The sequence below is a fragment of the Triturus cristatus genome, chromosome 4_2, assembly GCF_964204655.1.
Source record: "Triturus cristatus chromosome 4_2, aTriCri1.1, whole genome shotgun sequence".
NCBI classification, from domain to species: Eukaryota; Metazoa; Chordata; class Amphibia; order Caudata; family Salamandridae; genus Triturus; species Triturus cristatus.
In genome coordinates, this window is record NC_140586.1 from 274,100,556 (window position 1) to 274,122,718 (window position 22,163).

General features: G+C 45.8%; 1 protein-coding gene across 4 annotated transcripts in view; it reads right to left on the reverse strand.

Annotated features, from left to right (window-relative positions):
• Window positions 1-3,769: 3,769 nt before the first annotated feature.
• The window catches only part of NUF2 (NUF2 component of NDC80 kinetochore complex), a 198,437-nt gene continuing 180,043 nt past the window's right edge, over window positions 3,770-22,163 (reverse strand). For all 4 annotated transcript variants that reach the window (XM_085601504.1, XM_085601505.1, XM_085601502.1 and 1 more), the window contains exons 13-14: window positions 13,206-13,341; window positions 3,770-4,031 (exon numbers count right to left, since the gene is read on the reverse strand). In XM_085601504.1, coding sequence (XP_085457630.1) covers window positions 3,900-4,031; window positions 13,206-13,341 — 268 coding nt within the window. In that variant the 3' untranslated portion in view covers window positions 3,770-3,899. The remainder of the gene's footprint in view (window positions 4,032-13,205; window positions 13,342-22,163) is intronic.

Genomic DNA, 22,163 nt, shown 5'->3' on the forward strand with positions numbered 1-22,163 from the left:
CACCCCCCCCCCCCCCCCCCGCAAAAAGGGCACCAAAGATGGGGAAAGATAAGGAAAGGGAAAAACCAAGGAAAACCATGTCCCATTCCAGTCTAAGGAGTAGCCAGGCCACGCGGCACAAGCTGTCCCAGAGATGTCACTCTCCCATGGATAGGCGTGGGGGTTTGTCATCGCCCGGCCAAGAAATCACAGCACCAAGAGCCCGCTCCGGGCCACCGCCTCTCCTGTAGGTACGCGAGGCATAGCGAGAGGCAGGCCCAATCGCATCGCCCAGGCGGGGCGCCAGAAACAGGAAAAGTGGAGTCACCAACGCGGCCACCGGCCCAAAAGACCGGGAGCACTCACAGAGGAAATGCCAGCAGCCCAGGGGGCTGACCACCCTAGGGGGTCTCATTTGGGGGGCGAGACCTGCGAGCCCATCAGCGGCGAGCCGCCCTCCAGGGATTTGATGTGTTTGATAATGTCTTGCTTATCCCTTGACGATCTGCTGCCATCCGGAGAAGAAGGGTGCTGGGAACGGCGCACTGTGGACCACTGCGGTTTCGGAGGGACCCTACGAGCAGTCGCAGGGCGCCGCGTCGGGCTGGCTGATGGGGAGTCCGGGATCTGGAGCAGCTGGGCCGCCTCCCGATAGGAGCGGAGCACTCGGCGCTTGGATTCCCACTGGAATATGAGAGCGAAGGGATGGCCCCACTGATAGCGGATGTGGAGCTCCCGCAGTTTGTCCGTAACGGGACGAAAGTCCCTGCGGCGCCGGAGGGTTGTGGTGGCCAGGTCTTGGAACAGCTGAACAGGCGTGCCTTTATATAGGATTTCAGGTTTGTCTCTGGCAGCTTTGAGGATCGCTTCCTTCTCCACAAAGAAGTGGACCCTCATCAGGGCTGAGTCCAGGTCTCCCAGGTGGCACCGAGACCCTGTGCGCCCGATCCAAGGCTGGCGGCGAAGCATCATCATCCCCGCGAATCTCCTGGAGCAGGTCCGCCACAAATGTCATTATATCTTCCCCTTCGGCCCCAATCGGAACACCCCTGATGCGAATGTTGTTACGGCGCCCTCTATTTTCCAAATCCTCCTGTTTGATCTGAAGCTCAACGTGCTGTTCCTCCAGGGTCGCCAATCGCTGCCATAGATGTTCCTGGTCCTCCGTGCGGGCGTCCAGGGTTTTCTCCATGTCATCCACGCGATCTCCCAGGTCTCCCACCTCCTTCCGGAGGTCCTTGACGCAGGCCTGGACTTCAGTGCGAAGGGACCCTATCTCCGTCTTGAGTTCCTGCATAAAGAGCGCCATGAAGGACTGGGTGACCGGCTCCGCGGTGGCACCCCCTCCCGGTGCGGCCGCGCCCGACTTTCCCCATAGGTCGACGACTGAGGTATCCTTGGAGGTCGCCGGGGGCTCCTTCCCGGACTTCGTGTGAGTCATGCTGCAAATCTGCCCGTGCCAATCTTCTCCGAGAAGGCCAGGTCCCCCGGCAAGCAGGCCGCTCCCAGGCTATGGCCGCCGAGCGCGCCGAGACGAACAGGGGTCTAGACACACCGGCTCGGCAACCTCTCGCCCTCAGGGGCCCCTCCACGAGTTACCACCGCACGCTCCTGAGTCGGCGGGGTCTCCGCAGTGCTTTGCGTCTGATCAGCCACAAGACCCCAAAGCCTGCACTGGTGCCCCGGCTCCCAGTCCAGTCCAGTCTAGTCAAGGGCCCCACAGTGTCCCACGGCCTCCAGTCGTCTCACCCGTGGGAGCGATGCCCCTGCGCAGAACCCCTCAGACCAACGGCCCCAACAAGAGCGTGGCAGGCCTCCAGTGGTCACGGGGGCAGCCCCATGCCCAGCCGCAGAAGACGCAAGCCTGAGCTCCAAGGCACGGCTCTCCACCAACTCAGGGTCCGATGTAGTCTCTCAGCCGGCCCCCAGTCTCCAGCCGCCAATCTCGGGGCCACTACTCGCACCCCCGAAGGGCTCCCAGGGCCGCCACACCGCCGGATCCGAGCTGCCTCAAGGAGTCAGGGGCGCGGCACCTTTCCCGGCTCTCCACCCAGTCCTGCCCCGAACCGCCAATCTCCGGGGGCAATGCAGGCAAGGCAGCCGATCTCTAGTCAAGGCCCCAGATGCTCCAATAGTCACCAGTAATCCGGCAGGGGGCCCACGGGCTCCCGGAGACCCGGGCCCGCCACTCCACCAGGCTCTCTTCAGGGGCCGACCTCGCCGCCCAACCTCTGCCGCTCCTGTCTCAGCAAATGGCGGCCAGGCCCTCCTCCACAACGCCCAGCTGTTCCGGCTATGCAGCGCCGCCCGAGTCCCACAGCCCGGATTTCCTCACGGGCCTCGGGCCCCGCCTCACCTCTGCAGTCACCGTCGCCGCAGGCCCAGCTGTCGCGCCACTGCTCGCCGCCTCTCCGATCCGCGCCCTCAGCAGTCCGTCAGGTAGGAAGGCCAGGCCGGGGGAAGATGGCGGCCACCACTCCGCAACTCCGCCCACAGGGACCCCAAGACCGGTATCCCAGGCGGTCCGGGACCCGTGGCACCACAGGGCAGCTCCGAGGCAACGAGAGGGCAGCTCCGATGCAGTCCGCCTGGCCCACCGGGCCTCCGACCTCGCCCCCACCACAAATGTCAGGCGCCAGTTGCCGTGAGCAAGCAGCAGGCAAAATGGCGGGCGGGACAGCGATCTCCGGGCCCTCGCCACCGCAGAGTCCCGAGCCCTCCGCCGTCCCGGATCTCCTCTGAGCCCCTCGCCGGTTGACCCTCGCCTTCAGCCCCACTCAGGCGTCTATCCGGGCCCAATCGCTGCTGCAGAACCGCTGTAAAAATGCAGATGATCCCAGCGGCTGCCAGGAGCTGAAGCGGCACACGTCTCACTCCATTGCCCGGCGAGACCACGCCCCCCACAGATGCTTTTTTGTCATATTATATTGTGTTGTGCTTTTACTGTGAAGGCTACACAATTTTTTTTTAACCTTTGAAAGAATTGATTTTAATTTGTATTGCATTTGCTATTATGATCAATAGGATGATGACTCAAAACTTGGCTGTGTATATATTGTACTCTATTTTTAAAAGTGGCAGCATTAAATCTTATGTAAATGAATGAGAATGGGAAACTAAATTTGAGTCAAAGTTTGATTTAATTCCATTTAGAATTTTTCAGTAGTGCACGACAACATTTTCTACGGGAGTTAAAATAGAAAAGCTACTTTTTTCATCAACCCCCCCTATTGTCCGCCAATCAGATAGACCAGCGTGAAACTTTCCACACCTAACGTAAATCGAATGTAATTTTTTTTTTTTTTTTTTGGAAGTTTCATGCAGATTTTCAACTGCCACCTAAGTTATATGCATAACAAATAAAACCAGCTTTTCAATTGAAACCCCATAACTGTAGTTGCAACATAGAATATTTTAAATCATTGTGAAAAGTCCTAGGAATTTCCTTTTAGATAATTTAAAATTCTGTCTGGGAGAGGCTGGTTTACAAACAGAAAGCCCTAATTTTTTATAAGGTTTGCACACCAGTATAAGGTTTGCCCTCCCTAATTTAAGGGTTCACAGTCCAACACTGCCCGATGGGTGCACACTTGTGACAGGGAAATAAACAAAAACAAGATATTTCAAGTGATCTGTAAATTATTAACTCTACGTACATGACAAGGAGGATGTTGGAGTACCTAGAACATTTTCGGAAGCAAAACTGAAATCTGGGAGACATTACTTGCATGCACATACGTCAATTAAAGATGAAGAATGCAGCAGTTCAAGAAGGCAGCAATATGAAGGGTTTGTGTTTTTAACATACTTTAATGTGTAAAAATACTTGCATTATAAATAATAAGGAGTTAGAAAGTAAGAATTTTTATATTTACAGAACAGGTTTAGTTGATTATACAAAGAATATAGCCACTCGTATCTTAACATCTCTTGTCTCGTTTTCTTTTCAGATCATCAATTTTCTTGCTTTGACTGGCTGCCCCGTCTTCTTTTGCTCGGATCAGACTTGCATGATATTTTTCCAAGCCACTTTGGAAACCAGCAATGATTGCCTAGGAAAGTAAAACAAATGTTAAATAACCCTGTAGATAGAAAATTAACTTTTATAAAATTCTGATTCTCCAGTCTGCAGCTTCATTAGATTCTTAAGCATTCAGTATCTCCACATATCTGTGGTATCTTTGAAATTTAATAGAGAAAATAATTTTTTAAATGTGTACTATGTAGCTGTAATTTTTAAGCAGTCACTTCCGATTAAACTAGACTTTTAGAATCTTTCACCAGATTCAAGTAATCAAAGCCTATCACTTTAACAGATTTAGGCTTCCAAGAATCACACAGTGCAATGCTACATTAGTTACTTCAGCTCAGATCTTAGCTATCTACAGCACAAAATTCATTTTACCTGTAGCATAGCTCCTATTTTACATTGGAATTGTGGGAAGTTGCTCATGAATGGGATGGTGAAAGCAGTAATGATCAACTAGGTTTACTAAATAAAATAAACACCATGTTCTTTTCTGCTCAGTCATGGGATCTTCATTAATATTTCTTAGCCCGAACGGAATAAAAATATCCTCCCTGGGAAAGGTAACAGGAAAAAAGACACAGGAGGCCAGAAAAGCAAAAGATGCACCATTCAGATTGCCCAATAATACCCTTGCTATAGAACTGCTGGATGTATCTTAAAAAGGGTTCCCTCTCTTCAAAAAGCTCTTTGAAGTGCAGGAGGACTAGGTTTCTTATTTTTAAGCTCCCAACTGCTCCATTTCATGGACACAAATTATTTTTAAATATTGCCATCAGGTTGGGACCTTGAGTACATTTACATAGCAGTGTTAAAGAACTATTTAGTATAGTAGCCAAGTTACCTAATTTCAGGCCTTTTCGGTTCCATCTATCGAATTGTTGAAGCACTAAACCATAAGAGGTATCTTCAGATGTCACAACTAATGTGTGCTAAATTATTATTTTCCTCACCTCAGAGTTGGGCCGGTCGCATTTGAATCTACGAAGGATACCAATAGTGAAGAGCAGTAATTAGGTCAGTAACTTACTTCTCAAGCACTGGATCATTCATAGGTTCTCAGTCCTGAATTAAAAGAAGCAGTCCAAAAATGGAGATCTTTAGTACCTGCTTATTGTTTGTGTGATATCAATGCTATAGCTGCTTTTCAAATGTATCAGAATGATTCATCTCCCCGTTGCGTAGGTGCAAAGAGGCCTGGCTACCCTCATCCTTGATCTATATGGATAATGAGAAATTTCCTAGCTATTGTAAAGGAAAGTTACCAATTCTATTAAGGACACGGAGGTGAGGATTAGGCTTATACTTCCTTTATTCATTCGCTTTATTACAGTAATTAAGCTCCTCTTTCTGGAGCTTAATTACTGTAATAAAGCGAAGGAAGTATAAGCCTAATCCTCGCCTCCGTGTCCTGCCATAGAATTCTTTGAGTACAGGCCAGCTATTTGTCAAACAGAAACAAATAGTATTTTGAAAACCTAACAGGCCCATTAAATTGAGGCAAGTGGAATTCCAAGCAAGTGGAATGGTGGCGGACCTGTCCATGCCAACAATCAACTGTGCCAGAAACAAGCCGCTCTGGCATGGTATGTTCAAAGATATTGCACCCAATGACATGGCCTTAGAACTTTCGGTAAAAATCCTATGCCTTGTGGCCACCATATAATGGCTGACTATTCAGCAGTGTTTTGCAGAAATGAAACCCCAAAGACAGACAGGGAGAGGGGTGGGGAGAAAGCGGCATTATTTTGCAATGTCCCTTATGCACAGGGAGTTCTCTGCATGTCAGCCATTCTTTCATTTCTCCTGTTCTTATCCACCATGCTTTAGGCAGCAGTTGATGTCAGACCCCACTAAGGTCATGGTGAAAACAAGGGCTACAGGTAAGCTGCTGTGATGATGGAGTTAGTTTGCCAATACTAGGTACTTCTATTACTCAGCAAACTGGTCTAAGTAGAACCCTTTCGGCAATGAACTCTTAAGGTAACAGGGACAAACTGGCTTTTTTTTAGGGAGGTGGTGTGGCGTGTTTGAGCCCAGAACTTGACAGTCAACCAATGTGTACTTTAACTCAATGTCCGGTTCAGTTATTTTCAAGAAAGTGAGTGCTTTTCATTACATAGTAGCACTAAATCCCCCCCAACCCCTCCACCTTCCCATTTACTGGACCCGCAAGTCTGTTTGGTCCTCCAACACTTCCAGAAAGGAGGTAAATCATAAATCAAGTTTAGGTGCAGCCTCAGTTTACAGGTAAGTAACTTATTTTCTTCTCCAGTATTGGGTTATCTTTTATAGATTCACATGCATGAATCCGAATAGATGGCAGTAATATTATAGGCCTGTATGCTGATGTCATGCAGAAAAAGCATACGTAACCATGTACATAGTAAAATGCTTCACAAATACATAAATATATATCTATATAGACATTTCCATACACCTATGTATATAAATATAACAATGTACACACATAAACAACACTAATTCAGTTGTAAACAAAATAAAAGGAATAGTCAAACCATATGGGAAGGTGGGAAGGAGAGAGGCTCACCTTATTGAAAAAGATTACGGAGAGCCGCATTTCCTACAGCTGTGTCGGCATTGCCTGTGGCTTCTAAACAGTAATGCTGTGTAAAATGTGCGCCTGCTGGACCAGGTTGCTGCTCTGCAAATCTGCTGTATAGGCACACCGGCAAAGAGGGCTGTCTGAGAGGAAACAGCTCTCGTAGAGTTAGCTTTCGCTGTTGAAGACAGTGGTTTTCCTGCTTGTTGATGACATTACTGAAAAGCTGCTGATATTTAACACGCTATAGTCCGTTTAGTAACAGGATATCCCTTCCTGAAATTCCCATATGCCACAAACAGCTGGTCAGTTTTGCAGATGCTGGCGGTCTTCTGCAAATAGAATTTTATACATCTATCAAGGAGTGTAATGATCTTTCCGCTGGTGTTTGCGGATTTGGGAAAAAAGTATTTAATATGACTGGCCCATTCAAATGAAAATCCGATGGGATGTTAGAGATGAAAGTAAGATTGCTATGAAGTATAACAAAGTCCCTTGAAAATTAAAGGAAGGGGTGACGAATAGTGAAAGCGTGTATGTTGCTTACTCATCTAGCTGACGTAAGAGCCAGCAGAAGGGACGTTTTCCATGGGATATATTTGAAGTCCGCTCTATGAATGGGCTCAAATGGTTCATTCTTAAGTTGCACCAGCACAATGTTGAGATGCCAAGGCTGAGGCAGCCGCCTTATTGGTGGGAACATCCTAAACAAGCCTTTTAGAAATGGTTTCATAATTCTTGACTAACAAAGTGAATGACCCATTATGGAGCCGAAATCTGGATATTGCGGCAAGAAAAAACGTAATGGACGAACGGGACAGACCAGACTTAGCCAGCTGTAGGAAAAAAGGTTGTAACTGCTCTGGTGGCGACTGAATAGGATGTACCTCGGAGCTTGAACACCAGTGACAGAATCTTTTCCATTTGAGCTTGTAAGTCTTTATGGTGGATTGAGCTCTAGCATTCGCAAGGACCTTTCGACAATCAGCAGGGATGGCTAGACCGGCGAACTCAGTGTTCAGGAGCCAAGCCGACAATCGAACAGATGTTGGGTCTGGATGACAGACCTGGCTGTGATTTGTCATCAACAGGTTCAGTATCGGACTTAACAGAATGGGTTTGCACTCCAAGAGGTGGCGGAGCTCCGTGAACAAGAACTGGTGAGGCCACATGGGCGCTATGAGCAGTATTCGGCAAGGTTCCTTCCTCATCTTCCGGTGCACCCTTGGAATGAAAGGAATCAGAGGAAAAAGGTAAGCATATATAACTTTGACCATATGATCAAAAACACATTCCAGCGAAGAATCGGCATTTGAGGTACTGATTGGTTGCAAATAGGTCTAAATTCGGTTTGCCCCATGATTGAAAGAGGTGATCCAACGTTGGTTGGTGCAGTTCCCACTCGTGGCTGGCAGAGATTGACCTGCTCAGGGAATCTGCAAGGATATTGGCCACTCCTGGAACATGTTCCGCTGTTAAGATTATCTGGTGCTGAATTGCCCAATCCCAAATTTGTTGGGCTTGTAGAGATAGCATTGTCGATCTTGTTCCGCCTCGTTTGTTTAGATAATGCATACTAGTAGTATTGTCTGTCCAGATTAAAACTGATGCTCCTGAGATTTTTGAAAGAAAATACTTCAGATCCAGGAAAATAGCTTGGAGTTCCAACAGATTGATGTGTAGGGACCGTTGTTGGCTGTCCCATTTGCCCTTGACTGTTAAACCCTCCAGATGTGCTCCTCAACCTTCGAGGGAGGCATCAGTCATAATTACGTATTGCGGTTATTCTATTAAGAACAACTAGCCTGTGGCTATGTTCGGGATGTGAGTTCAACATCGAAGCGCATCTTTCGTCTGTGGTGTTATCAGGATGATATCCTCGAAGGACCCTTAGATTTGTAACCACTGACTTTCTAGTTCTTCTTGCAAGGGTCTCATCCGCAAGTGGCAGTTGGGAATGAGGGGAATGCAGGAGGACAGTGTAGGAAAGTAGTATCTGCTTCTTATGGGTACCCCCATTTTTTGCTCATGTCACACTGTTTTTGGACTAGTCTGACTGGGATCCTGCTATCCAGGACCCAGTCTATCTGCTTTCTCCCTTAAATTGCTATGTATGTACTTTAGGTACACTCCAGATTGGATACTGGGGTACCCTTTTCAGTCCCTAGTATATAGTACACCATGTACCCCAGACATGGGTACCCCAGAGGCTTCCCATGGGCTCCAGCATGTATTATGCCACCCATGAGAGGCCATTCAAAATGACACGACAGGCCTGCTACTGCAGACTGTGTAAGATGGCGCTTGCACCACTTACTAAGATATAGATGTTTGGGATGGCCCCAATGATGAAGCACGTCACCTAGGGGCAACCCTGAGTGAGTGAGGGGACTCAAGAAAATACATTTTTCTTTTCTACAACTAGAGGTGGCCTTTCACCCAGTTGGTCAATCCCCCGTTTTTCTTGACTAGGTTCTTTTGATCCGTCATCTACGGATTCTTTTTTCTGTTCTCTGTAACACAGGAGGGTGAACCTAGCCCAATCCTCCTCCTCCCCCTAATTTTGATTGATTCTCCTTTCATTTAGTCATATAAGAGGTGATATTCTGGTAAAACAAGCTGGTTTACATTCCTTCAAGATTAAGCTGTAAGGTTGCTCTCCACAGCTACCACTAGGATAGCTTTCTAAAGGTTATCTTTGACCTCATACATCATAAGGGTCGTGTGAACTGGTACAGGGTGCCCACTTTAATTAGTGGACAGCATATACCAGGCCACCTTCTCACAGACAGAATTCCCAGAAGTGATGTGTACTTCCGTACTGAAATTGACTTTTTTTTTTTTAACGAGGAGTACAGCTGCCAGCCTGTGAATCTTTTTCTGCCGTTCCAATGAAGCAAAGGCCTGTGCCTGTTGAGTGTATATAACGTTCTGACCCTCGAGGGGATTAGCTGAGACTTTGGAACGTTGGTGGACAGCCCCAAGAACTGGAAAAAGGACAGGCCTTACTGAGTATGGTTGCTTGCGACTCTACAGGATTTTGCTTTTATGAGACAATCGTCCAGGTAAGGGAAAATTTGAATTCCTGCTTGTTATAGAAAGGCCACCACCGGTGCCAGAACCTTGATGAACACTCGAGGAGACGCACGAAGGCCAAATGGGAGAACCTGAACTGATAGTCCATGCCAGCTCTCTGAAGCATAAGAATGTCCTGTGTTTGAGGTGAATGGGGATATGGAAATAGGCATCCTGAAGTTGTAAGGTTGTCATATGATCTCCTTGATTCACTAATTGAAGCACCTCCTGAAGAGATAACATACGAAAAGTATTTTTTCAGGAAATTGTTGAGGCGACGTGGGTCCAAAATTGGGCGCCATTCCCCTGATTTCTTTATGAGGAAATTTCTTGAATAAAATCCTGTCCCTCGCTGTGCACTTGCTACCACTTGGATCGCTCCCTTGTGCAACATGACTTTTATCTGAGAGAGTAATTCAGTTTGATGAGAAGGCGAAGGACCTCGAGTGGGCAATTTGGAGGGATCTGTTGAAATTCCAAAGTGTGACCGTTGGAAACTATATCTAGGACCCATCTGTCTGTTGTTATCATAAACCATTTGGGGAGGAAACAGGAAATCTTTCCACCAATTTCGCAAGAACTGGTGGGAATTGTGGCAGACACTGGGCGTTCGTCACTGTTTCTTGGTGGCATCTCTGCCTCTAAAGGCTGTCTTTCCTCTATAGTGCTTATAGGAAGCGGCAGGAGGTTGCTTGTACGACCGCTGGTGCGGTTGTGTTGATGTATATAGGGATTGTCACTGATACGGTTGGAATTGTTTGTACTGGTTATAACCTCCCCGAAAGGAAGATGGACCACGGCCTCTTGCTCCACGAACAGGCTGCCTCTTAATCTGCAGGGTGCCTAGCGCCTTCACAGTATCTGTATCTTTCTTAATCGTTTGTAATCGTTTCATCAAAGTCGGCCAAACAGGGATTCACCATCAAAAGGCATATCAATGTTTTCAGTTTGTACTTCCTGGCGGAAACAGGTAGCTCTCAATCATCCCGATCGTCTTAGGACCGTCGCCCCAGCCAACTGACGGAAACCTGTTGATGAAACGTTTACAGCACATTCAATAATCTCCGCCAAGATCCTCTCCCCTTCCTGAAGAATTTTCCTTGCTTCTGCCTTCGAGTCCTCAGGCAACATATCAATGAACAGCAAAATGTCCGACCACATTTGGCAGTTGTATCTACCCAGAATGGCAAGGGTTCGCCGCTCTAACCGTGGTTGCTGCCATAGTAGAGAATTTCTTGCCAATGGAGTCAAGACGTCTTCTCTCTCTATCAGGAGGGGCGGACAGCGGTGAATCAGGATTTCTGGCATGACGTAGAGCTGCCTAGGAAGTCACCAAAACTGGCTTTGGTTGCCCTATAAGGCAGGCAGGTGAGCTGTCAGGTGCCTTATATTTCTTTTCTAACTTAGGTGGAATTGAAGCTGGTGTTGTCATTACCTTTAGGCCTTCCTCCCATATAAAATCCACTATTGGGATTGAACGAACCTGTCTTTTAGTCTGCTCCTTAAAATCGTATACGAAACAGTCAGCTTGTTTGGTGACCAGGGGAAGCTACAATCTCTTTGCCGCTCTTTCCATAAGGGTATGAAAACCCCCTATGTCTTTATGTGGCAAATCCACCGGAGGTGGGGTTGAAGCAGATCATGTCTGTATCTGATAATCGTCCCATTCGTTAGACAGTGATACCTCATCCAGTTCTCCTTCCTCACTTTCATCATCAGTAGTGTGATGTTCTTGACCCTGCGGTTGCGGTGCTGCAGGTGGTGGAGAAAAAGAAGGAGATCTTATTATCAAAGATGGCTGAGTAATAGGAGTTTGAGGGACTGAAAAAGCCGGTTCTGATGGAGGGAATCTGCGGTAGTAATCTTTCACCATATGCTGCAGATTTGATACTAGGGAAAAAAGCATTTAAATGATTTGTTCCCTCTGTCTATCTTGGTTGGGGTCTTGAGGGTAGTAAATATACTCATTATCATCCTCCTGGCATTTGATCTGAAGGTCTGTGGGCCACATCAAACATACCCTCCTCATCTGAATCTCCTTCCTCGTCATCCCCATAATCAAATATTTCTTCTGGAGGACTGGGGGAAACCTTACTAGGAGAAGTGTGGATGGGCAGAATTATTTCTTGTGAAGCTCTTTGTTTGGGCTGGGAAACCCTAAGAGGTGTGCATGTATGCTACAACCTAGAAACTTCTGGGAATATGTTTTTGTCCCTGCTGGTATTGTGACATTCTAATGCATGTGTTTTCATCCATGGGGTTACTTATGAACTAATGTTTTGATGCAGGTTGGTCTGACGCTTGTACTGTTATGTTGCACAGTGACTGGTGATTCCTGTATCTTGGGTGCTTTACCCAGCTGCTACAGCTCGTGCCCTGATGTGATAATTTATGTCATTTTGCCTTACATGTGATAGGATAATGAGTATCACTTTGGGACCTGCATAATGTGTAGTGTTGTGATGATGTTTTCTTAACGTGTGCATCCTATGAGTACCTACTTGAGTGCACTAACTTGTAATGTTATGACCATTGCTTTATGGCAAAGTGATTTATGATCTATGTGACGTCATGACAAATGCCTAGTGGCACAGTGATTTATGTGATAGTGGTCTAATGGGTTTTATGAACAATACAACGGATATTTTTAAATAACCTTGTGTCTCTTTTTGTGGTGTGTTACTGGTGTGTGAGTGTGTTGCGCAAACACTTTACACATTGCCTCTGGGATAAGCCAGATTGCTCCGCCAAGCTACCAGGGGGGTGAACAGGGGTTATCTTGGGTGTGTAACTCCCTTACCCTGACTAGAGTTATGGGTTCTGCCTAGCTTAGGTGTATACCCTAGCCAACCAGGAACCCCATTTCTAACATTAACAATTCCAATAAGCATGAAATATTCATACATTTGGTCCACATAGTTTGCTGAAACTAGCCAGTCTCACTCAAGCAGGGCACTGGATTCCACAAAGAAAAGAATACTGGTATGATTACAAACTGAACAGTGCTTATAGGATCCTACGTAAACTAAGGCAATGCTTCTCTGGACTTTGGTCTGGGTTGCCATAATGTAGAAGAGGGTACTAGAATTGTGTTTCACCTAAACGGTGGCAAATAGAGGAAGCATCAGTGTAGAGTAAGTACACTTTCTCAGTTTCCAAAAGCAGTGAGTCTAGCAAACTGATCATTACATGCTCTTGGATTGTCAACTAAGGCTGCAGGTATGTTCTTTGTCAATTCCATGCTACCATGTTCAAAGTACGAAGTAGTTTATGTTTCACTTGGAAAGCTTTCTAAAATAGACCTGGTAGGCATCCTATGTGCAGGCAGACTGCGCGTAGAGGCTGGTGGGTGAACTTTAGGTAAACTGTTTCTAATCAGAGTCGAATTGACCTGGATTTGGGTACTCTGTTCCAGGGAGGATAAAGGTGGGGCCACCAACAGAGCAGCTGCTATGGAGTAATTTGGAAAATATTTAATGCATACCAAGCCTTACCGTAACGTACTCTGCATACTCAAAGTACACAACATTGCACAATACAGATTACACTTATTTTGCTCACCTGAACTTCTGCTTTTTGTTCTTCCGAATGCTCAGTAAGTCTTTTCGTCCTCAAGCGAATCTGTTGAATTTCTTTTTCCTTCTGAAACAAGATTCCGTTGGCAGCTTCTCTCTTCTCCCGAATACGATTGCAGGCCCTGGCACACAGAAAAAACAGTGTACTATACTGTAAATGGCTATTAACTGAAAAAAGCACAAGTTTGACACGAAGGACAGGCAGAGGACTATGTCGAATTGAGAAATGAAGCCTCGCAAAATGCAAGGCAGTTGGAATTGGGTCTCACTCTTGGCCCAACATATGACAAAGATTTGGTACTAAGCTTTCGCAGGCTCAAATGGGTCTTCTCAACAGTGACCAAATGTGCGACTAGTAATATATTGTATACATGCAGACACAATCACCAGCGTGTATTGTTGGTTTACACAAAGAGGTGCACCATGAAACAAGCTAATGCTAATTATGTATGGGATCTAAAGCCGTACATTTGTCTGCAAAGTGTTTTATATTAAGTTAGCGGGTGACTAATACCCCGCTGAGGGCCAATGTCAAGTGCAATGATTTTACTAAGGATGGTTTTCAGATCAAAAGTTCTGTACGAGGGGGTGGGTTATGCCTAACTATATTATAAGTTTGGTTGCTATTTCAGCAAACAAATAGCTTTAAAACGGTTTTATCATAGGGATATTGTCATACTTATGAAGTATGCAAATTAAACGAAATTAAAAAAATAATTCTCGTGAAATGTGGGTAATACTCAATTACAGGCGTCGACTCAATCACATTTCCTTCCTCTAGTTTATTAGTCTATAAGCATGCATTTAGATAAAAGGCCCAGACTATTATGCAGAGCTTAAATAATTGCCCATTGTTTCCTGAATGTGCTCTTCATGAAAAGCAAGCAAAACCTAAACACTGTAGCTGCAGTCATACAAAATTGCCACCAGAACCCTGCAAGCAACAGCTTCAAAAGTCTCAGTACCACAGATCAAATGCTGTTGTAGTGTTTTTTTTTCTAAAATTCTACATTCTAAATTAAATGATTGAATAGTGTTCTCTTCTTTTTACTATAGACAATCAAAAGGGTTTTCAAAAAGCAGTTTCCGTATTGAAACGAGCACTGGCAAAGCCAACAGGTCTTGCCCTTTTACATTAAGGCACAGAACTATTGGCCTTGCCAATGCTGGTTTGTTTGGCATTGATTAGAGCCAATAACATTTCATGAAGGTCACTCATGCATATGCATGGCTGGATACCTTATAATTCATTTTTCTAACTATATAAAAAAAAGGATTTGAAGATGGTTGAGTACTCCAGCTCACGAAATGGTGGCTACAACGGTGGAACATTTTTTGTTAATAATGCATCAGTGATGCACTCCCAAGGAGTGCTGACAGATTAACAAACATACATAGTTCCCTCACGTCAGCAGTGGAAGAATCCAAGTCATCCAATCTGAAACATGACCCAGGCGTGAGACAGACCAAATAAAACAGAATGGAATGCTATATATAATAAGGAACAGGGAACAATACACAGCAACCAATCATGAGAAAGGAGCAGGCCTAAATTAGACTTCATTTACATTTTATTGTAGACAATAGATACATCGACAAGGAAAAGCTAAAGCTGTCGTTAGGCGAGATCTAAAAATCATACACGTTCAGCACTTGCCTCCCGTGAATATTTTATCAAAGTATTTCATGCAAGAATGACTTTCTCCGTGAGAAGCTTTTGGTGTGCAAAATACACAGGGGGCGCCAAGTTTAGAGGTTTCAGAGAGCCCAACCAATGCTCGAGATTGCATAAATAGGAACCCCCTATTACGTTTTTTTAAATTAGTGGCATGCGTATACTTATTTTTTGCTTCCCTTAGTCCTTTAACATATTTATGTACTGTGAAAACAACAAAGTTGTGACTAGTATATATAGACATTTAACAGAAAAATGGGCGTTCAGTCTTGTATGCCCATAACGTTTTAGTGCAACAATTTGCCATATAAAATATAAATCACTCACCTGAAATCATCAGCACTGCAGTACAAACACCATGCAAATTTACAATAATTAAGCTTCATTTGGACTTGCATGAGTCAACAATTGTGCCAAAAGTGTCTATAGACGACATGCATGAAAGAAATATGAACTAGCAGCAGCTAGGAGAATAAACAATCCACTCAGGAATGCACTTGGTCCCTGCACTGCAACCATGTAGACATACTCGTGGCCCACTTAGGTACAATGAGAGATTTCTGACACACCTTCTATGACCTTAGACCAACCTTTCAGAAATGACACTACCAGGTTGAGCAGTTTTACATGGGCCCCATCTCCAACTTGGGTTCTTTTAGTGGTAGAAGATCCCGGTCTCTCAATGGAAAGATGCGTGGAGATTCCACAGCCAAATATCTCATTATGTTGGATTGTTTTGGGTGTTTCATAATTTTGGGTCTTGCAAAGGTAAAGAGGTGCTTTACATTTAAGCACAATGGAGGAAGTACCCTAAAAAGGACCTGTTTGACCACTGCAAAAGAAAGGGATCCTCCAGAAAGGAGTATGTCAATGCAACTAGCAAAGATTGTGCTCTTTGCGTTGACCCTTGTGTTAAACAACATAACGTCAGTGCATTGCAAATGGTGAGTAAAGTCAATAATATTGATGAGTTCCCAATTAGGTGAAATTTGAACAAAATAACTAACTTCCTCCAGCTGTAGTTCTAGAGTGACAATAAATTAAGTAGGAGTCAGATGACTGCTCTCATTCGGCAACCTCATTTAAAGAATGGGAATGACGACACAAAGAGCAGCATTGAGCATCCCCTCTTGCTCATATAGAAAATGGCTGTGCGTATAGTGAGAAGATAGGCCCTGAGCTCCAGGATAACTGCCCTCAATTCCAGGACATGTATAAGAACTGTCCTGTACTGAGGGAAAAAAAGAACAAGTTACTTACCTTTGGTAACACCTTATCGGGTAGAGACTATCTAGCTACAGGTTACTTACCCTTAGAATTATAGCCAGGCGTCAGACTGGTGTAGGAAGCTGGTTCTTTATAGGATATACCAAAAAGAGGTATACTGTGCAAAGAGCCCAGGTATTCCTTTATTGAGTGGACCTGGGCTTGCTCTAGCAATCCCAATGTGCTCTACTAGAGGGTATTGTGGTTCAGCACCCATAGGCATATCAGCGAGCAGTATTAGACATCTGCAATACACGTAGTCAATAAATGGTACACACGACTCAGTAAGGAGTTCCAGACCAATTTATAAAAATAACATTTATGTATATTTAGGCACCAGAATCAATATGATCAGGTAAGTACGTTTCAAGATAGATATACTTTTAGGTTTAAAAAATGGACACTTACTGCAATTTCCATAGGCAGCAATGTTATCCTAAGAGGAAAACAAACACTGCATACAAGTTCTTTACAGTGGCTTACTGGACCAATCCTCAGGACTTAGGTAGAGTACAGGGCAAGGTCCAAGCCAGCACCAGCAGGTCACCTCCAGCGGCACTAGGGCAGCGGAGTGCAGTGGTGTAATACAGCATCAGGTGCCCAATGTTAGTTAATGGGGATCGGTCGGTGGGAAAGAGGATGCAGGTTTGGACTGGGAGGCCAGTAAGGCTGAACCAGCAGGGGGGCTCAAGCCTCACGATGCACGGGGACACTTTCGGTCCACTTTTGCTGGGACCAAGGATGACAGGTGCAGAGGTGCCTTGAGGTGCCTTGAGGCGCCTTGAGGCGTCAGGTTTGTCTTTATCAGAGCCTCGCAGTAGAGGGGGGCCTGCCCACAGAGGCTGCAGGCAGCATCGGGAAGTCCACAGCTGGGGAACCCAAGGTGGGCTTCAAGGCTGGAGGGTCTGGGGACCATGCTGACACAGTTGGCCCACTTTGCGTGCCGTGGTGCTTTCCGGAGTCAGGTCTAAGTGGTTCTGGAGTCCACACAGTTCTTTCTTTAGTGCCTGCAGGGTAAAGGGGAACAGCTCTGCTGGAGTTCCAGAGTCTTTTAAGAAGAGCTGGCAGTCCTCCCTGGCTTTGGAAGCTCAGAAGCCTGCAGATTGTTTTGACTTTGGCACAATCGTCGAGAATAGGCTAACAGGCCAGCAGGGTTGGAGCCAAGTCAGTTGCTTCTTCTTCAGTTCTTGCTTTTTTCTGCTCTTCAGTCCTTTTTTTAGGTCAACAGAATCTAATTTACTGGTACAAGGGACTGCCTTAAATCCTGGCTTTAGGGGAGCTAGGGGAGTGTAAGGTAGTAGCCAATGGGCTTCTTACCCCTGGGGTCACCATGACCACTTCCTGTGGGAAGTGGGCATAACCCAGTTCCAGAGTTCCTAAGCTTGCCATCAAAAAGATGGCAGACTGAATTTTGGTTTTCACATCAGGCAGCCCATCTTAGAGGTGGAACTAGCTTGAGGGCGTACACCCCTCTCAGACTACTAATTATACTGCCTGTCCAAGCGCCAAACGTACCTTGCTCAAGGTGGGGTGGGGGTAGAGGGGGGGGGGGGGGGGGAGGCATGGGGTTGGCATCCTCTCCTGTGAGGAAAGACAGATTTGCATACCAAAGGTGATGCTTCTTTGACACTCCCTGACTTGGAATGCTAATTCGCAGCCTGAGCGGCTTTGTTCCTGACCTCCTGAGAGCAAAGACTGTGGTAGCAGGCTGGCTAGGACCAGTCAGCTAGGACATTAGTGGTTGGTAGGTTTTCAGGAGGCACCTCTAAGGTACTCTATGAGTGCATGTATTAATTAACAAGTTACTTACCTTCGGTAACGCATTATCTGGTAGAGAATATCTAGCTGCAGATTTCCTCACCTTTGAATTTCCCAGGCGGTACCTTTTGCGTGAGCAGTACTCCTGCACGCTGCCAGGCAGCTCTGTTCTGTTCCGCGTGGTATCGTTGGTGCTGGATGTGATGTTGCAGTCACCTATATAGGCGCGAACCAGACACCAGTTACTTTTCACGCTTTCCACGCCAGAAGACCAGAGCCATAATTGAACCGAATAGTATGTGTTCAAACTAGGGCCCAGAAAAGGGAGCAACCGTGGCCCTATAAATGAGTCCGCGGAGAGGTATGGGTGGGTCTGTAGGGAATCTGCAGCTAGATATTGTCGCTACCAGATAATGCGTTACCGAAGGTAAGTAACTTGTTCATCGGATAGAGACTTCTAGCTTCAGATTCCTTACCTTTGAATTGGATACCCAAGCCATACCATCCTGGCAGTGGGCTGTGGACAGATTTGCCACACTAAAATGTCCTGCAGGCAAAATTCCCGTCCCTGCGGACCTGACTGTCCAGGCAGGCAGTAGTGTTTAGCAAATGTTTGCAGGGAAGCCCATGTTGCAGCCTGGCCGATGTCCAGTACTGGCACTTCACAAGCAAATGCCATGGTCACAGCCTTTCCCCTGGTGGAATGGGCTTTCTTAACCAGAGCGTAGAAGATCTTAATACAGATCACAACCCAGCGCTAAAGGGTTAGTTTCTGCACTGCCTGACAGTTTTTTACCTCCCACATAACCCACGAAGAGTTGCTCGTTCACGTGGAACTCTTTTGTGTGGTCAAGTTCTTTTTGGGTTTAGAAGATGGAGACGCTCCTCTTCCTCAGAGGGTGAGGTTAAGGCACACAGTGTGTTGATTATTTACAGAACGAAGAGCAAAAGCTTCTATAAATGAATTAGATAAAGCGACTGGTCCTGTGGCCAGCATGCTATACAAAAGTTTCGACGGTGCACACATTAACCCACTAAGCTGCCTATATCTTCAAGATCTATCCCCATTCCTTGGCATTCATGGGACCAGGGCGCACTTCCCCACAGGGAGTATTAGAGTGCAGCGGTGTACCTTACTTGGCAGCTATGCTGAGTCCCTAAGCCGTTTGTCACTGTTTAAAGAAGCGGCCCCCGAAGGGTGACCTAAATATAATAAAGGTGTGAAAATGCTGCTGCTCTACCTTGTATTAATGAACACTACAATCCTGTGGCTAGCATGGTATACAAATGTTTCTGCCGGGCACGCATTAACCCACTAAGCTGTCTGTATACCTCAGAAGGATGAGAGGCAGATTGGTCACACTATCGAAATAAAAAAGACATTTAGGATGAACTTGCACTTTCAGCAAGCCTGGTCCGCGTTCCCTAAAGTGAAACCAGTCGGCTGCTAATAAGAACAAACAAAGAAGAGTGGGAGGTGTTGCAAATGGCGCGCAAGCTGCTAATTAAAAACAGCAGCTCAATAGAAATGGTGGGTGCGGACACAGGAATGCATCTGCCGCACTGCGCGCCGCTGCACGGTCCCGAGAGCAAAACACCGTGTGAGTGACACATTGGAAAGGTGGTGGGTCAATCACCCACCTTTGGCCATTTGCGTGCTTTCAGTATTGAAAGACACACGCAAAGGCCAATGTGTGGGAGTTGCCAAACGGACATGGAGAAGTTCGGCGTGATCACAAGAAGCCTCCCAAAGAGCAGCGCATGCACGCTGCGCTAGGCTCGACCTAAAAAGGGGAATTTGGGGAGAGGAGTTGGCCGAACCGCTAGGGCGGTCGACCTCGAATCTGGGGAATTGGGTTCGAGTCTCGGCAAGGACGCAGAACGTCCTGTGATTCTGGGCAAATCACTTAATCTCCCGTGCCTAACCAAAATGAATGTGTGTCCTCATGTAACGTAACTGGAGCTATGTAAAGCGCTCTGATACCCGATTCGGGTCAGGTTCGCGCTATATAAAACTCTGCAAAAGCAAAAAAAAAAAAACATGGAAAAGTTTAGAAAAATACATAAATAAATCCCCAAATTTATGAAACTAGGACACAGCATAAAAAAACTTGTTTTGTTTTATGACAGACATCTTTGATCACTGATTTTCACATGTGTGTCCTGTTTATAACAGCACCGAGCATGTTTCGGACTACAAACGCACTGGCCCGTCACTGAGGATTCTCTTCAAATTTACTATATGAACTAAATTAAAGTAACTATTTGGTAAATTTAAATTGATTCTGATACTATTGGCCACAGGGCCAGTGTTTCTGTATACAAGCTAACCAAATGTTCCAGGTTTTCATTTTTAGTTATAACTCTGGAATCCTGCTGGTGCATTCTGGGATACCAAGTCTTAGCCCCCAAGAGGTACCTACTCCCAGCTCCTGGACCCTTGGTTGGTGCTAGAGTAGATTTATCTCCTGGAAGAGCTCAAACAGAACGTTGCTGGAAAAAGAACCAGAGATTACCACACAACCGCTACTCGGCTCCCCATCGTCGAGGCCTCCCTGGGCAGCCAACTTCAGATTGCACCTGCTGAAAAGTTTGTAGGTTTGTGGATAGCCTCAAACTCCAGTTGAGGACTGAGGCTCTCATCGGACCGATAAACCTCACCTGTCAACTGACACTGAACGCAACACTGGATTCAAGCTGCAAAGGACCCCGCTGATGAGCCCTGTCGTCAAGAAATAGAAGCAGAAATGTTTCTTAGTACCAAGTTGAAAACTTGACTGGGCCTAACCCGGACCCTGCATCCAACCGGCACTCCATTGTGGTCAACCTAAAACTTTGACTTTGGGCCAGACCCCTGCATTCAAGGCCCTGATAGAGAATAGTGACATTATTACTCGGTGAGGTTCCACAATCACTCAAACTAATAATACACTTTCTCACACATAATTACCCTAAATTTTGGAAAACTATAGGAAATGTTGCAGAATTACGCAAAATGCGAATCCGTCATTTTGCACTATGTTTTAACACAAAATGCACCCTCGCGACAATTTCTGATACAAAGCTGCTTTATAACAAAGCACCGCGAACCACAGCTGTTCGTGTTTGATTGTTCCTGTATGCTAGTGATAACATTTTACAGCACATGCATGTAATTACATGTAGTGGCGTTATGTCAGAAATGTCTTGTAATAAGCACAAAACAAAATTCCAATAATTATGATGGCGTAATTCAAATTTCACTCATGCCTGAGGCACAACTGTCAAAGTACGATACCATCACATGGGTGGCAAGGACTGGAGGATCACGCTGCACAGCCTCTTTGCTTCTTACTCTAACCCCATCCTCTCCCAGCTCATCACAGTATGGATTGGGATGGGATCCGTGAATCATATTGACCCCACTCCACGACGAGTTTTAAAAGAGTGGGTGTGAGACCACATGTGTACCGTGAGGCTAAGTGGGCAGAAGTTGGTTGGTGAAGACACGACAGTAAGGAAAGGAGGAGGTGCTTGTTTATTGTATTCTAAATGAGTGGGACTTTATCCTTTTCATTTAGGATACAGTATCCCAGAACCGACAGCTGTTTTCTCGATTTGTGAGATATAGTGGAAGCATTCAACTGGGCACACAAGAGAATAGAAAGAGAAAGCCATAACAAGAGCGAGGGACATGGGCAGTGACAATGAGAACACATCAGGAACAGGTAGAAAAGTGAGAGAAAAGGAGGACTTAAGCGATGGTGGAGAGGAGCGTGAAGAAGTGCAATATGCAAAACACAGGCAGGGGTCCCAGAGCACCAAAAATAAATAAATGAAAAGCAAGGAATTAATGACAATGTGTGTGTGGTCTACTTTGTTAGATAGCCTTCACAGTCACAAAACGGATTGGGCTAATAAGAATGCTGATGGACAACCCTACTAGCCAATGGCTAAAGCCAGCTGAACCACAGTAGCAAATGACTGAAAGAGGCTGGCCAAAAGCCCCTTTCTGTATAGGTATGTTTATCTGTATGTTGTGTGGTGTGTGTTATGTGGTGTATGCAAGTAAGAGGACATAAGATGTTGCTAGACAGCTACAGTGATCTGTAGGTGAGACCTGAAAACAACACGTTTATGCTATATGCACCAAAAATCCCCATGCAATATAAACAATACATATAAGGTGACATGCATAATGGGGTCCTATATTCCCACCTTGTGGTTCCGACACACACCCTCCTGCCCATCATTAACTTTCATCTA